The sequence below is a fragment of the Taurulus bubalis genome (genome assembly GCF_910589615.1).
Source record: "Taurulus bubalis genome assembly, chromosome: 17".
Taxonomy (NCBI): Eukaryota; Metazoa; Chordata; class Actinopteri; order Perciformes; family Cottidae; genus Taurulus; species Taurulus bubalis.
The window spans coordinates 20,058,268-20,073,780 of record NC_136605.1 but is presented as its reverse complement, the minus strand read 5'-3'; the positions used below and the strand labels follow the sequence as shown (position 1 = coordinate 20,073,780).

At 44.6% G+C, this 15,513-nt stretch overlaps 1 protein-coding gene across 1 annotated transcript in view; it reads left to right on the top strand.

Annotated features, from left to right (window-relative positions):
• Positions 1-15,513, top strand: part of grin2aa (glutamate receptor, ionotropic, N-methyl D-aspartate 2A, a) — a gene marked incomplete at its 3' end in the record, with an annotated part of 135,412 nt that overhangs the window by 76,721 nt on the left and 43,178 nt on the right. The window contains exons 3-4 of the mRNA XM_079232606.1: positions 9,234-9,400; positions 13,691-14,119. Coding sequence (XP_079088732.1) covers positions 9,234-9,400; positions 13,691-14,119 — 596 coding nt within the window. The remainder of the gene's footprint in view (positions 1-9,233; positions 9,401-13,690; positions 14,120-15,513) is intronic.

Here is a 15,513-nt window from a genome sequence, read left to right as displayed (position 1 = left end):
GGAGGCTCTGTCTGAAGTGGAATGAACACATCCTATTGTTTGTTTTATCCAACAGACGTGTTCTTATCTAACACCTGAAGCCTTGTAATCAGAGTAAAATTGCCAAGTTTGACCTCGCCAACGGTGTCAAACCTGCGACTGCAGCCTCAGGCGCTGTACAGAATACGGGATGAATGGAAGAAACCTCCTTGTTCATCAAGACATAGCTCCAGCGTGTAGCTGCTCAGCTCTGCTACACAGTGACTGACTTCATGTCGGTAATTAACACGCCGACGTGAGATTGATCCTCTCATCTTAGTCGGAAAGAAAGCACAGATGCAAATCTCTCAGGATCCTCCACTTTCTCTCTGTGACCAGTCCTCCATCACCCCTTCACCGTCCCCTTCTTCTTTTCTTTTTTACCCACTTGCTCCCTGACGGCGCTGCTCTGTCTTCCTGCCACTCGTCCCTCCCTCCCTCCCTCCATCCCTCCCTCCATCCCTCCCTCCTGCTCCGCTTCGTCCTCCTCAAAGCCGGTCCCTCGGTGTCAGTCGATGATGAATCACCGACGGCCCGTGTATTTAGTGACGAGCGTAACAGCTGACTGATGCATCTCTGCGGAGGAAGCTATCGCCACATTATGCGGTTATTGATTTACCCCAACATAGATGTATGTCAGCTTAGAAGCGAGGGGCATGATGGGAGACGGCATGTACTTTGTGAACACAACACGATATACTGTGAGTTAAGAGATTCAGTAGCTTAGCTTAGCATAAAGACTGGACTTCCTGTACCCGTAACATCTCAACGTGTCATTTTTAGACTTCACTTTTGTTCGAATTAAACAAATAAGATATTACATGCTAATTAGTGAGCTTTAGAGTCGGCTAGTTTTCTCTCTCTTTCCAATCCTGATGCTAAGATAAGCTAACTTAAACTAAGCTAATCATCTTCTGACCATAGCTTCATATCAAATGGACGGAGAAGGTATCCATATCGCGTCAATTTGAGTATTCTCCAAATTATTGAACTATTCCTGAAACAGGAAGTGGTTTTAAAGGTTCTTAATTGTAGATTGTGGTTAAAAACCAGAGCGCCTGCGGCTAATTCTGACTGGACGACTGTGTCAACCTGCTTTCTAAACGGCCGGATGATATAAAATCATGAAGCACCCGGTTATTAATCCCCTCTCAGCATCTGAGGAGGAGGGCTGGTCGAGAGAAACTCAAGCCAAGTGAGCGCAGTTTGCCCAGTTCTGCAAACATCTGACAGACATTTAGCGACGTGCCAGAGGCGACCAGGTTTCCTCAAATGAGCACAACATGGGATGACCGATACTGAAGCTCACATTAAAGCAGGTCTGAGGTCTGTGCTGTTAAGCGTGACTCTGGCTGAACAAAGCCGTCATCTGAAGTTGAACGTTGGAACATCTGGTCCCGGGGAATCTGCTCAGCATCCAAATATTTGCCGTGGTGTTAATGCAGCAGAGCTCAGTTGCAAGTGATATTTGTGTGTGTGTGTGTGTGTGTGTGTGTGTGTGTGTGTGTGTGTGTGTGTTCTTCCATTCTGTTTGAGCCGAGGTTTTTATTATGTTGTTTGTGTCTTTGGAATAAACTCGGCATGATGCGCAGCCCACTGGCACACAGACACACACACACACACATGAATCCCTTTTACTCTGAATTTAGTGCACGCATGTGTGTGTGCATCACCACACACTTCTTTCTTTCCTACTGACTTAATGCAAACGTTTGTGCGAGGGTGGAAGTGATCATTATCTCTGCTAATAAACGGCTCCTCAGATAAGGTTCACGATTTCATCGCTCAGAATCCCGTCGCCTCGCGCTGAACTCTCATCCTAAACGCTTCAATTCTCTAAAAACCCTTTCAGGCGGCTGCACGCCGAGTGCCTCCATACAGGATTACTATATTCAGTACTTCAAAAAAGAAAACATGTTTCAACAAGTAATCCCGACAAAGGAGGAATATTATATATTCAATAAAGCGCCACTGCGGTGAGGATTGGACCGCGACTCCTAATTCAAAGTCCTATTTTATTGTGATTAGCACATCTCCTCATTCAGTCGGATTTACCTTTTTTCCCCCCCTCTCTCTCTCTCTCTCTCTCTTTTGTGTTCATGCAAAGGCATGCCAAACTGTGAGGTGGGACAGATGGAGAGAAAGGCACCAAGGAAGTAGAAGACCATTAAATGAAATGGGGAAAAAAAAGGAGGAAGAGCTGCAGAAAGGAAGCGAGAGGACGGAATTAGGAATGATGGGTGCAGGACAGCTAAAATGAAGAGAATAATTAGGATGTGTGTGGCGGTTGATAATGGCGATATTGACAGTGATGACAATTTTCATAATGAGGACTCTATTATGACTGTGGAGGCTGTAATGATGAGAAGTTGTGTGCATGTCACAGGTGTGCAGTGTGGAGAAGGCAGGCGTAGTAATGCACAGATACATAACGAGCTGCGGAGGGAGACAGTAATCAGATTGCCAAGACAGGAGTGGTTCACCTTTAACCTTTGCATGACCCCGATGCTGCACCGCTCGTGTGATTTTGGGAGTCGCCGTGTTACACCTGAATAAAGTCTGACTGCCGTATGTGGTTGTTTACTTTCCATGAATGTAATTTGTGGGCATATTGTGTCGTTACATGCATCCCAGCACCGATAGCAGCAGCTCCTGCTCAGATGTAAGGTTAGGTCCCAGAGGAGGGAAGCAGAATATTGGCCTTATTAGAGGAGATGGGGAGTGGGCGAGAGAGGCCAAGATGGATAGGGGGAGGCGAGAAAAGGCAGAGCCCCTGGACAGAGAGTTAGCGGAAAGGAAGAAAGACACAGATAGAAAGATATTGGACTTATTAGAGAAGAGAGTGAGTGGGAGAGGAGGGCAAACGCAGAGAGACAGAGAGAGAGAGAGAGAGAGACAGAGAGAGAGAGAGAGAGAGAGAGAGAGAGAGGAGATGATGTTATTTTGTCAGTGTTTCCCCGTGGGGGCTGGACTGCTTGTTAAAAAGTCCTGACAGAGGAACCACAGCAATAACACACACACACACACACACACACACACACACACACACACACACACACACACACACACACACACACACACACGCTCCTTTGTGATACACTTTGAATAGGTCTCTCTCTCCCTGTGTGTGTTATCCGCTAAAATGGGCCGCATTCATGCCAAAAATATTCCTCTGACGTCAAATACAGCAGTGTGTGTGTGTGTGTGTGTGTGTGTGTGTGTGTGTGTGTGTGTGTGTGTGTGTGTGTGGTTGTGTGTGTAGCTTATATTGCAGTTGAAGGCTCTGTAATTATTATCCAAAATAAACAAACGAAGGTTTTCTGCTCCCCTCTGTTCGCACCAGGAACTTTATTAACCACACACACACACACACACACACACACACACACACACACACTCAAAGGACACACACTCACATTCACAGTGCCATCCTGATATCTGCTTTCTGTGTTGTGCTAGAAACACTGTAATCTAATAAAGGCTCGGTGTTGCAGCCGTGTGCATCAGAATGCTGTAGACATAAAGCATAAAGCGTGAAAGTTAAAGACTCTTTCACGGCAACGATTGTTAGCGCAACAATATTTCTCCCCGGGTTTAAAGAGATGGAGAGAAAAACATGTGGCGGCTTGCTTTTTGTTTGGGTTTGTGCGATTCCAGTGGGGTGCCGGTTGCTGATGAACAACCCGCAGGCAGGTGGCGTCATCTACGGAGAATATAATAATTACACACATTGTTTACAAAACAATCCCCGGTCACATTTTTAGTGCATTTTGCTTTCTTTTATTAATGAGACGTTGTTTTGTTTCGTTGAAAAAGGCAGTAGAATCTCCCTGGTTCCTTTTTTTTTAAAAATCTTATCATATTATATTCATAATATTGCAATAACAATGTCTTTTTGTGTAGTCAGCACACGCTTCAGCACCATGGACAGCGCCTTGCTGCTCCACAATGTTTAGTCCAGTGTCCGGTTGGTATAATGTGCTGCACCGAAAACAGAGCTGAACTTCCTCTTTTTGTTTATCTTATTATATCATATTCATAATATTGCTCTCACCCATAAATTTGACTAACAATGACTTGTAGTTATTTAACGTTAGCACACGCTTCAGCACCATGGACAGCGCCTCTCTGCTCCACACAGAGAACGTCTGTGCCTTCTTTATAAATAAAAGTTGCACATATTCAAGCACATTAATGACTTCAAATCTTTCTGGAAACTGTTCTTCGTTCATCTACATCTCATCTGTCTGTTTGACATTAGAGGATATAAAGGATCTTCACATTGGTGGGACGTTTTCTCTCCTAATATAATGACATAATTTCCTCCCGCTGACATTTGTCAGTTTAATGATGTCTTGCTTATTTGGCAAACATACAGAATATACCTCGGAAAGCGAACATGTCTGAATCCTCATTACCCACCGAGCAGCTCTTGTTTCCGCAAAGGTTCAACTTTTTTCTACTAATTGGCTTCCCTTTAATTCGTCAATTCTGTTTCCTCTCAAACACACAGTGGGAGGCCGCAGTGAGCGGTGCCAGCCTATACGTTGGGAGTGTGTGTGCAGCACACATTCCCTCCACCCAGTGGGTCTGTTTGGCATCGGTGTATGCGATATTGCATAAGCGCTTACCCGGCCACACTACATTATATTGGATTGCTTTAAACAATGCAGCAGCCGAGCTGCAAATGTATTTAATGTATGCATGGCCTCGTTCAAAGAATATGTAGCGCGTACTGCATGTTGTGCATTCACCGACCAAGGTCGAGCTTTACACCTCAAGTGGCTGAAAATTGCTTTTTGAAGTTTATATGATTTGTTTTCTTTGTCTACAACCATAAAATGTGGCCTCGGTAAACAAAAATCCAATTATTGACGAGTTATTGATGTGTTGCTACATTTCCTGTCAGAACATAATATCCACAAACCTCCGTCGAGTAAAGGCGCTGCGTTTCCTGTCCACACTAATCACGTGTGATCATTCAGTTTCTGTGTGTGTGTGTGTGTGTGTGTGTGTGGCTGCCGTCTTCTTGGCATTTCAGTTTGTTTTTCCGCAGACATTTGGAGCTCTTTTGTTTGTCGCTGCAGCTATTTTTATGCCTGTCTGTTTATATTTAGTAACCGAGGCCGCCGAGGAACTTTTGTCAAGTCGAGTGCGTTTCTCCTCCGGTGGACGCTGCAGAGACACGACGCTACCGGACAGCAGACACACGCCACACGTGGACGTGCATGACGACCCTTATGTGGCGAATACACACAGGTTTTTGCCGTGTGTGCGTATTTATCTCGGTGAAACTCACATCATCTGTGTGTGTCTTTGTAGTTGTTGTTTTTTTCTTTGCACATGTGTGTGTGTGTCATCAAACCAGACAGTGCATGATGCTATCAGCAGCAGAGGATATGAGGACTGCTATTAATAGATCCCCCTCTGTCTCAACTTAGACACACTTTCCTGCGTGCGCGCGCGTGTGTGTGTGTGTGTGTGTGTGTGTGTGTGCCTCTTTGTGTGTCTGCAACAGAGTGGGACAATTTAGGGCGCGGGAGACTGTGAACGTGATAGACGGGACGCGAGGGAAAGTGAGTGTGTTTGTCTGTGTGTGTGTGTGTGTGTGTGTGTGTGTGTGTGTGTGTGTGTGTGCAAGGCGCCGCTAGCTGAAGGTGTGAGTGGGAGGAAGAGACATGTCACACTTGACAAGGGTGAAATGAGAGGATACGATTGGCTGTTTTCTGATGTCACGGATTGCGAGCCGTCCCAATTAGAAACAATCATACGCTGCTTAGTCACTCCATCAGTCTCTCTCTCTCTCTCTCTCTCTCTCTCTGCCCTGCATCAACATTTCCTCCCTTCTCTGCCTCTAATTCAATGTCTCTATGGAACTTTTTCTGCCTGCCGCTCTCCGTCTAATTTGCTTCCTCGCAGTGTTTGCGCGGCCTTCCTTTTCCATCTGTTATTTTGTGTCAGTTCTCGCGTCGTGTCTTATTGTCTCTGGCAAAACCTTGGAAGAAAACACGAATGTAGCGAGCAACGAGACGACGTACGATGAAAGAATTTAGCCGCAAAGAAGCACACGCGTGTAATCTAGCGGTTCCATTTGTTTCTCCCGGAGAGAGACGTTTAAGCAGAGAGACTTCAGATGGAAGAAACGGGATTGAAGTTGTGGCGTCTTCTCCCTCTCAGCGGGAGAGAGAGGAAGAAGACGGGGAGGAGGATTCATTCACTTCTTTGTTGTCAGTGTCCTTAAGAGGCTGCTTCACTCCAGTGTTCAATAGAGGAGTTATAGGCTGGACCGACACAAACTGCCCTTTTCGTTACAAAGAAATATATTCCAAGAATTCTATTCACAGGGTTTCTCTAAATTAGGTTGAAACTTATATATGTGGGGTTGCAGTAAAGAGATACTGAGCTTCTAGAGCCAACAAAGTCCTGGAACCTGTGAGGTTAGGGAAGGCCAATGTCCTTATTTTGACATATATTTGGTCCATTTTGTCCATCTAGCTGTGTGTATGTCTTCTCTCAGTCTCAGAAGGAAGGTCATTCTTTCCATCTCGTGGATTTCTTGCCCTTTTCTTAAGACAGAACTTTGCCTCCACGTTCTCTCTTTGTAATGCGACCGTGTGAACAAAATGAGAATATCCAACACCCAACACCCAAAACCCAAATGTTGCAGCCCTGCCGGGTGCTGTTGGGTTCCACGGGATGAGATCCCGTGGAAATAAAGAGACAGGATGTTGGCCTTCACCAATGAGCGCAGGCACGGGCCCAGCCTCATTTTGAAAGCAGGAAAAAAGCTTTTTTTGTTTTTTTGGGTATAAGAGGAAGAAGGTTTCCGTTTTGGCTTCCTCTCCTGGGGTTCCTGGAGCTTGAATCCTTTTCAGACGGGCACACACACACACACACACACACACACACACACACACACACCCGCCCACACACGCGGACATGAAACACCGCCAACATATTATTGAAACGGAATTCTTTAGAGATTATTTCACAACCAGTGTTAGCTTATTTTTTTGCTGGAAATCAATTTGCATAAACGTTGCCTTTGGCGTCAATGCATTGTGCATATTGGTATTGGGTGATTTTTCAGGTAAAGCGAATAATGAAAAGCGTTGTTATGAATTGATAGAATGCCCCTGTGCCTCAAACTAATAACTCACTAATGTGAAAATACAAATAAACAGAGGAGCAGCTGCATATGTATCACGAGCACAGAAAAGAAACTCATGTATTTAATGAAAAGAAAAGAAACTTTAACTACAGCTGTTTCACCAACAGGTGGCAGGTTCAGATGTTAGTCGTTAAATATCTAAAAGATATATAATCTCATACAAAGTCACATATATCTGCCACCTTTCTATATTCTATACATCCCACAGTCGCCTGTATGTTGCAGCAAAGTGTGGGAGTACGGGTCGCCGCTGTGACGAAGACAGGAAGTGACACGTCTTATTGCATGACCTCGCTTTCTGTCCCACCATGCTCGAGCGTTGCTTCAGTTCCTACCCCATTAGAACACACACACACACACACACACACACACACAAGGCTACACAGAGAGCCTCTGAAGAGCACTTGGTTGGAGTATCGAGTGAGCCGGCTTCACACAGATATAATACCTTGAAAGAGCACTCAAGAGACTTGATATAGGGAGAGCGGCGCACAGTCACACACATAACACCCACATTATTCCGAGGCTATCAACGCTGCGCCAAATGAAAAGCTAGGTCATGCATATAGCGAGGAAATGACATTACAATGCACTGATACGGTTACAAGTGCAATCCACCGTACGCGGCCACGGCTTTCTATGTGTGCGTCCATTCCCATCCCACTCGGTCGTGTTGCATCTACGCTTCTACGTGCAACTCGGTCTGCAGGAGAGGAGCTGCACAACAACAGATAATTCACTAATATGACAACTCAATAGGAATAACTTTTGTTTTTGTTCAGATTGTATTTCCTGGGTGTTTTTTTCATCAGCTGTGATGTGATTGAGGCGAACGGTGGAAGGCAGTGCACGACACAACTAGAGCTCAGAGCAACACACACACACACACACACACACACACACACACACACACACACACACACACACACCAAGTTTAGTCGCACTGTGGATGAAGTCCTGTAGATGCAGGCTGCAGGTGGTGTGTACATGTAGTGCGCGCCTTTTATGTGTGCCAGTGTGTGTGTGTGTGTGTGTGTGTGTGTGTGTGTGTGTGTGTGTGTGAGTGCACATTTGTTCATTTTAAGAGCAGGTGTGATCTTACAAAGTGACACCAGGCGGAATCTCTTTTTTCTTCATTTGTCTCATGTCTCTTCGCTCCAACCTTTTGTTCTGTGCCTCTTAGCCATCGTTCTTTTTTCTTCCTCGCTGTCGGGTTGCGACCTCACACACACACACACACACACACACACACACACACACACACACACACACACACACACACACCTGACCTGCAAGTCCATCACAATTAGAGTGCCAGAGACAAGTGGTGTCAGGATAAGCCATGTGTGAACTCTCTGACATTTCAAGGTAACAGGAATCTTCACACACAACAAATCATGCAACACACCAACCAAAGATGAGCCGACGCCTCGCCAGACATTGGCGTGACTCTTTTTCTCAATTTTTTCTTTCTCCCTCGCCATTCATCCCCATTTATTGTGACTCATTTCACCTCGCCTAATTGCCCATAATGACTCATTTTATACGAAACCTCCGATATGAATGAATGCAGTTAATTTGTCCACCTGTAATAGTGCTTGTCCTCTCTGTCCAAGCCCGTGTCTCCGTCTGGCTGAATTAAGTGGCACATGATTGTGAGTCAGGTTTAATGGAGTGGATACGAGCGCCTCGGAGTGAACGTGACCCTCGTTCCCCAGAACCAGATCCACAGAGTTCTGCAGCCCGCCTGCTCAGCACCAATCCAATTTGGGCTTAATTGAATTGTTCTGAGCCCCTCATCCATGTATTTCCTCCACGGGAAGCTTATTACTCTCGATCTGTGTGTGTGTGTGTGTGTGAGTGTGTGTGTGTGTGAGGGTGTTGATGGACTGCCAAATGTTAAATGCTCCGTTGTTGACTGTTCTTGCATTCGTTTGCATTAGTAATGAATGAAGTTAGACACAAATCCAAATGCATATCAACTAAATCTCTTCTTCCCCTCCTTCCATCCCTCTCCTCGTGTTTTTCTTTTTTTTTTTATCAGGATGTGAAGTCGACGTTCTTCCAGTTCGGCGCCTCCATCCAGCAGGAGGCGCTACTGATGCTGAACATCATGGAGGAGTACGACTGGCACATCTTCTCCATCGTCACGTCAAAGTTCCCCGGCTACCAGGAGTTCATCAACATCCTGAAAACTACCGTGGACAACAGGTAGGGTCACAGCAAATAAAACCTCCAACTATAACCCTTTTATTTGGAGAAACTCTGGATAATGAATAGTATAATTTTACCATTTTAATGTAGTTTTGCGAACATGCTAACATTTGCCAAAGTGCATGGTTTGTTAGGTATTTTTTCATAAACCAAAGTATTGGTTGAGTCATTTTCTCTCAAGACCACACACATAAATTGTTTGGTGGCACTAAAGGAAACACCGGGGGATCCACAGAGTCCGTAGGAGACATCATCAGGGGACCCTGAACGTCTGCGCGGAGGCTATTGCCAATCCATCAAGTAGATATTTAACAGGCCGGGGAATCACCAGAGCTATTAGGATTCATCCTCTGGGAAACATGGACCTCTGTACCCAATTTCATTGCCACCCATGTAAGTGTTGAGATATTTCAATCTGGATCAAGTTGGTGGAACGACCGACCGACTGACATCCTCCCTGGAGCCATGCCGCGAGCCAGAAGGGTAATAAATCTGCACCACATGAGGGAAAGGCAGTCTTACTCTTGTCTTTATGTTGCAGGATTATTATATATTAAAAGTATAAACAAACCTTGCAGGAAAAACACATTACATTCCAGTGTAGACAAACACCTTCAGAAGGATTCTATATTAAACAGAGGGTCTCTGAGGGTCTATGAAGCGCACGAACAATGGGACTTTTCTTTCTCCACCTCATCCATTTTGGGTCATCGTTCCCAAAATCACCTCTCAAGGACAACAGCTCGCGCTCAGTGAAAACCGAAGATAACGAGCGGCGTAGTCGCGTTGATGCGCTCATACTGCAGCGCGGGCATTTTTTTTCCACGAACCCATTTCTCCAATTTTGTGTGTGAGCTTCTCTCGATATCGCTGCAAATTTCCCCAGAGGACGGAGAAGTTTACTTTCTCCAGGAGTTACTGCGCACAGTGTTTCGGCCTTGCATTTTTCATCTCCTGCATCCACACTGGAAACCACGGCCGGCGTCCTCAGTCCTGTCCAAGCCAAGGCTCACTGCGGATTTAAAGAAACATTTTGAGGACCGTCTTCCCAAAGAAATGAGAGAAAGGCTATAAAACATGAGAAAAATAAGTGTTATGTATATGTATGTCTTTTATTTCAGACTCATGAGTCCATATAGCAACAAATACATCAACACTATATAAAATACAATACAATAGAGGACACAGGTATAATCAGTTATGTCACTATTAGCTGTAATGAGCAAAAATAAATAAGCAGCTTACCCATCACTGCCCGCATTATTAATCCAAATGTATGTAGTATATCTACAGCTTTGTAGACTTCACTTATTACGCTTTTTCTTTAAAAAAATGGAATAATTTTGTGTCACTTTAGGAACGTCCGCTAACGAACACTTTGCAAAACACATGGTGGTGATATTCAAACGTCTAAAAGGACATTTAGATAAATAACTAGCTTTGTAAATAAAAATGATAAAAATAATACAAATAATACAAATAATAAAAATAATAAAAAATAATAAAAATAATAAAAAATAATACAAATAATGAAAAATACAAATAATTTAATCTTTAAAAAATACAAAATAATCTTAAAAAATACAAAATAATGTAATCTTTAAAAATAAAACTCGAACAAACTAGTCCACCGGCCCAGTGGTTGAGAATAGCTGTACTTCAAAGACAGCCGGCTCTAAAAGGATGTCATCAGCATTCTTAAAATGAAAGTAGATGACAGGTAGTTTACTGCAGAGGCCGGTTGGCTTTTCGCCACACCTTTAGGTCATTTTGACTGATGCTCTCCGCAGAGAACTAGAAAGAAAAAAAAAATAGAGAACAGCAAGCCATCATTTTTGGCACAAAAAAAAGTCAAGTTAATGATCCATGATCAGCAGTGTTGAGATGTTGGCGAGACCCGGCGGATACATCACAACCCGGCCGAGGAGGGTCTTTCTCATTAGCAGTTACTCTTCATGTCAAAACCAAACACTCTCCGCCGCTGTCAGTGTTTGGTAACACTGGAGGCAAGAGTTGTAATCACACGTGGAGCGGCAACAGATGGTTGACGGCTGATTGAATAGGATTATTAATTCGTCCCTCAAACAGGTGTCGCGATCAGGAAGCCGGGAAGCGTGAGCTCCTCAAAAAAAAACGTGTCACAGTTTAACTAATCTGCCCAAACATGGAGTCGGATCCCGTGCACGTTTTCCCCCCTTTGTTCGCGCTTCTGTCGTCAATCAATATCCACTCTGCGTTTACGACACGTGTGTGTGTGCGTGTGTGTGTGTGTGTGTGTGAGAGAGAGATGCGCCGCAGTGCTACACGTCTGTAATAAAGAAAAGGCATTTAACATCCCGAGGTCGACACTCGCACCGCCTCCAGAAGCGATGTGACCTCCGTGTTGGAATAAAAGCCATTCATTTATGAAACAAGAAAGAAAAAAGCCGGACAAAAAAAGCCGAATTACTTGCTTTTACCCGCCGCCGATTTCCCCCGCGTCAGCATTCAGCGGGTTCACAGCGACTTAGTCACGGCAGACGGCTTTCATAGCAGCGGACTTCCATCATTCACAGCAGGGGAAAGTGTGCCAGTCAACTCAGTGAGTCAAGACTGACCCGCGTGGAAACATATTAATACTGCAGATGAAATACTGGCCCAGATATATAACATGAGAGTGAGGTCATATATTTTGTGGATGGCTACATACGTCCTCAGGCCGTCTGATGGAGATGAATGCGGGCAGGTGGGTGCTGTGCCAAACCAGTATCATGTGCAGATTAAAGATGACAGAGCTGCTCAGATCCCTGTGTAGAAAATACTATTACGGTATTACACTCTCCCGAACGAGTTATTACACTATGAACGTGTCTCTGTGTATCACTGTCTCTCTTTACTAGTTCTGTCATCGGGGACCTGCAGACCTTTATCACTCTGGACAGCACGTCCCAGATCACTCTCTCAGTGCACTATTTGCACGCCAGTTTACTGATTCCCCCTTTTCCCTATGTGTGTCACACTCAGCCTAGTATGTGTGTGTGTGTGTGTGTGTGTGTGTGTGTGTGTCCCTCACTTTGCCAGCTCTGCCACCAAGGGCCCGTCCCTCCTGATACCGCAGCATGCTATTAGCTTGTGATATCATATTTTCTTTAATCACTCACATAGCCGCCACTTCGTCGGTTTTTCTGCTGCTCTTCAGCCGCGCTGGGACCCTGAATATCATCACCCTGAATATCATCACCCTGAATATCATCACCCTGAATATCATCACCCTGAATATCATCACGCTGGACATTAAAGAAAAAAGAAAAGAAAACTCTACACATGCTTTATCATTTTTAATAAGCGCTCGTTACTTCCAGCTGTGGCTACACAGCTAGATAGGAACCGCTCCAGACATATACAGATATGTCTTCCTTCACAGTATTTAAGCTTCAACACTTCATAGATGTAAATCTCTAAACATGACTATTCATTGTCAACATAACTACTCAATTTAACTTCACTCAGATCCTTAAGTTGTCTGAATTTACATCGTATAGTTAACCCACAGCACATTTTCTACAATAAAAGCACACCAACAACCAAAAAGGTTGAAAATGTCACATTGTAGCATAATACAGCATATATGATAGGTAATTATTGCGCTACCTACTAGCATGGAAGAGTATTTCATAACTAAGCCAGCCAAAAAGTGATTTGCGGCAACTAAATCATATTTTTTTGGGACCGATCAAGTGAAATTGGACATTTTCCCTTGGCACACCTGACGATCTCCCACAGCACGCTGGTTGAAAATCACTGAGTTAGCCTAATCAATAATGTTGACTTAACTATGCTAATATTTACTGCAATTACATGAGTTGCCTGAACTATTTTCAGCTTTAAGAACTTAAAATGATGGAGCTACTTTATTAGAAATGTTGAGGCAATCGGTTTCCTGACTTTTTTCAAGTAAAGTCAACTCATTACATTTTACAGTGTATGTACAATCAGCCACAAGAGTAATACAACATGAATGAACCTATTTGTATGTATGTTCTGTCTCAGCAGTGTTACATAGGTGCATCATCATCACCATGCTGAGTCATCACACAGCCCAGCTTCAGCATCTGCATTCTCCATCCAGCCTTAATGTGTTCCCCCTGACAATAAGCACTTTACACCTATTAGCATTCACATCTCACTTAACAATGATATTAATTATAAGGGATACTTATAACTGCCCTTCCCAGCACCGGAGCAAAGTTAATAGGCTATTAGTTCAATATTAACATGTCCCTCCTGTCCCCGTTCTCCTTGCTCCAGCTTCGTGGGCTGGGACCTGCAGAACATCATCACCCTGGACGCGGTGGAGGAGGACAGCAGGTCTCAGATCATGCTCAAGAAGGTCCAGTCCCCGGTGGTGCTGCTCTACTGCTCCAAGGACGAGGCGGTCTACGTCCTGGAGGAGGCGCGCTCCCTGGGCCTCACCGGGTTCGGGTACATCTGGATCGTGCCGTCGCTCACCACGGGGAACCCGGACCTGACGCCCGAGGCCTTCCCGCCGGGGATGATCTCGGTGTCGTACGACGACTGGGACTACCCGCTGGAGGCGCGGGTCCGGGACGGCCTGGGCATCATCACGTCGGCGGCGGCGGCCATGCTGGAGGAGTACGGCGACATCCCCGAAGCCAAGACGTCCTGCTACGGCCAGATGGAGAAGCCGTCCAAGCTGCCGCCCAGCGCGCTGCACAAGTGAGTCCAGTCAGGTTTTGGTATTCACGTCTCTGTGATCAGAAATACAGCGGGCTGTAAATGTGTCTGTTTGTAGGTGAGAAGAATGTATAGAAACGGCACAATTATAAAAGTTTCTCATGGAGTTTTGTGTATTTTTATAACATGAAGAGAGTGTGTGTGTGTGTTACTGCATGTGTGTGTGTGTGTGTTTCTCTCTCTGTGTGTGTGTGTGTGTGTGTGTTTGTTTGTTTGAATGCATGGCTTCCTGCCACAGTCTATTTTCACCCCTAGTGATTAGAGACTTCCACCAAGTCTACTTTAAGGCAAGAGATTGAAGAAAGATGCAATTACTGGTGGATGAAAAAAAAACACATGGGATTGAGAGTTAGAGCTAAGGGGAAGTGTAGGAGTCAGAGAGAGAGAGAGAGAGAGAGAGAGAGAGAGAGAGAGAGAGAGAGAGAGGGATGGAAGTGGTGAATGGGAGTTGAGGAGGGTGTTTGTGATTAAGGAAGGGAAGGAATTGAGACCAGGGTAACAGCGGGAAGCCGCTACAAATGAGTGCTCTCCAAAATTGAAGAGCTCCTTGATGAGCCCTTCTGTTCCTCTTCTCATTTAGTCCTCCTCTTCCTCGTTCACCCTCTCATTGTGCGCTCGCTCCCCGGCAGCCAGTGGGAGATGCTGCAGGTCTTGCCAGCTCTTGTCTGGCTCTCCATCTGCCAGAGAGGGGGGGGCAACTTGTGTTTACATCCCAATTGTTACTGTTGTTTTTTTTGTAATATTATGTTTGTGATGATGAAGTGTGAAATGAGTAACCTTCAGTCTAAATGGCAATATTGGATTTCCGAAAATGTATTTCCGAAAGACAAACAGAAATCGGAAATGCTGTCTGTGCAACTGTGCAGCAACAATAAGCTTTAATGAGACAACAAGGATGTGTTTTCATATTTAATAGTCATCATTTCAGGAGAACAATGTGCATCAATGGAATTGGAATTGATCAAGACGCCATTCAGTTTGCTTTTGTCTCAGATGAAAGCTTGAAATAGGGTTAAAATAACAAATGCCGTATAAAACCACAACATCCGTTCAGTGTCCCGTATGAATCAATGTTGAAAAGTCGTGTTTTAGGAAATGCTTTCTGATGACTCGTCATTCGTTTTTATCGGACATCATCTCAAAAGTCTGCTTGATAATCACAATCCTCAGTAAAGAGAGATAAACAAAAAGAAGAGGAAGATTTAAATCTTGTTTTCATGTAATTGACCAATAACTCTTTTTATGGCTAACGTTACATCACAGGTTGCTTATTTCTCCAACTTTTATCCTGCCAAACTCCACATCAGCATTTTGGATCAATTCTCATTTTGGTCCTGCAGAAACCAGACCAAGTGGATGATGCACTATGCATAGTT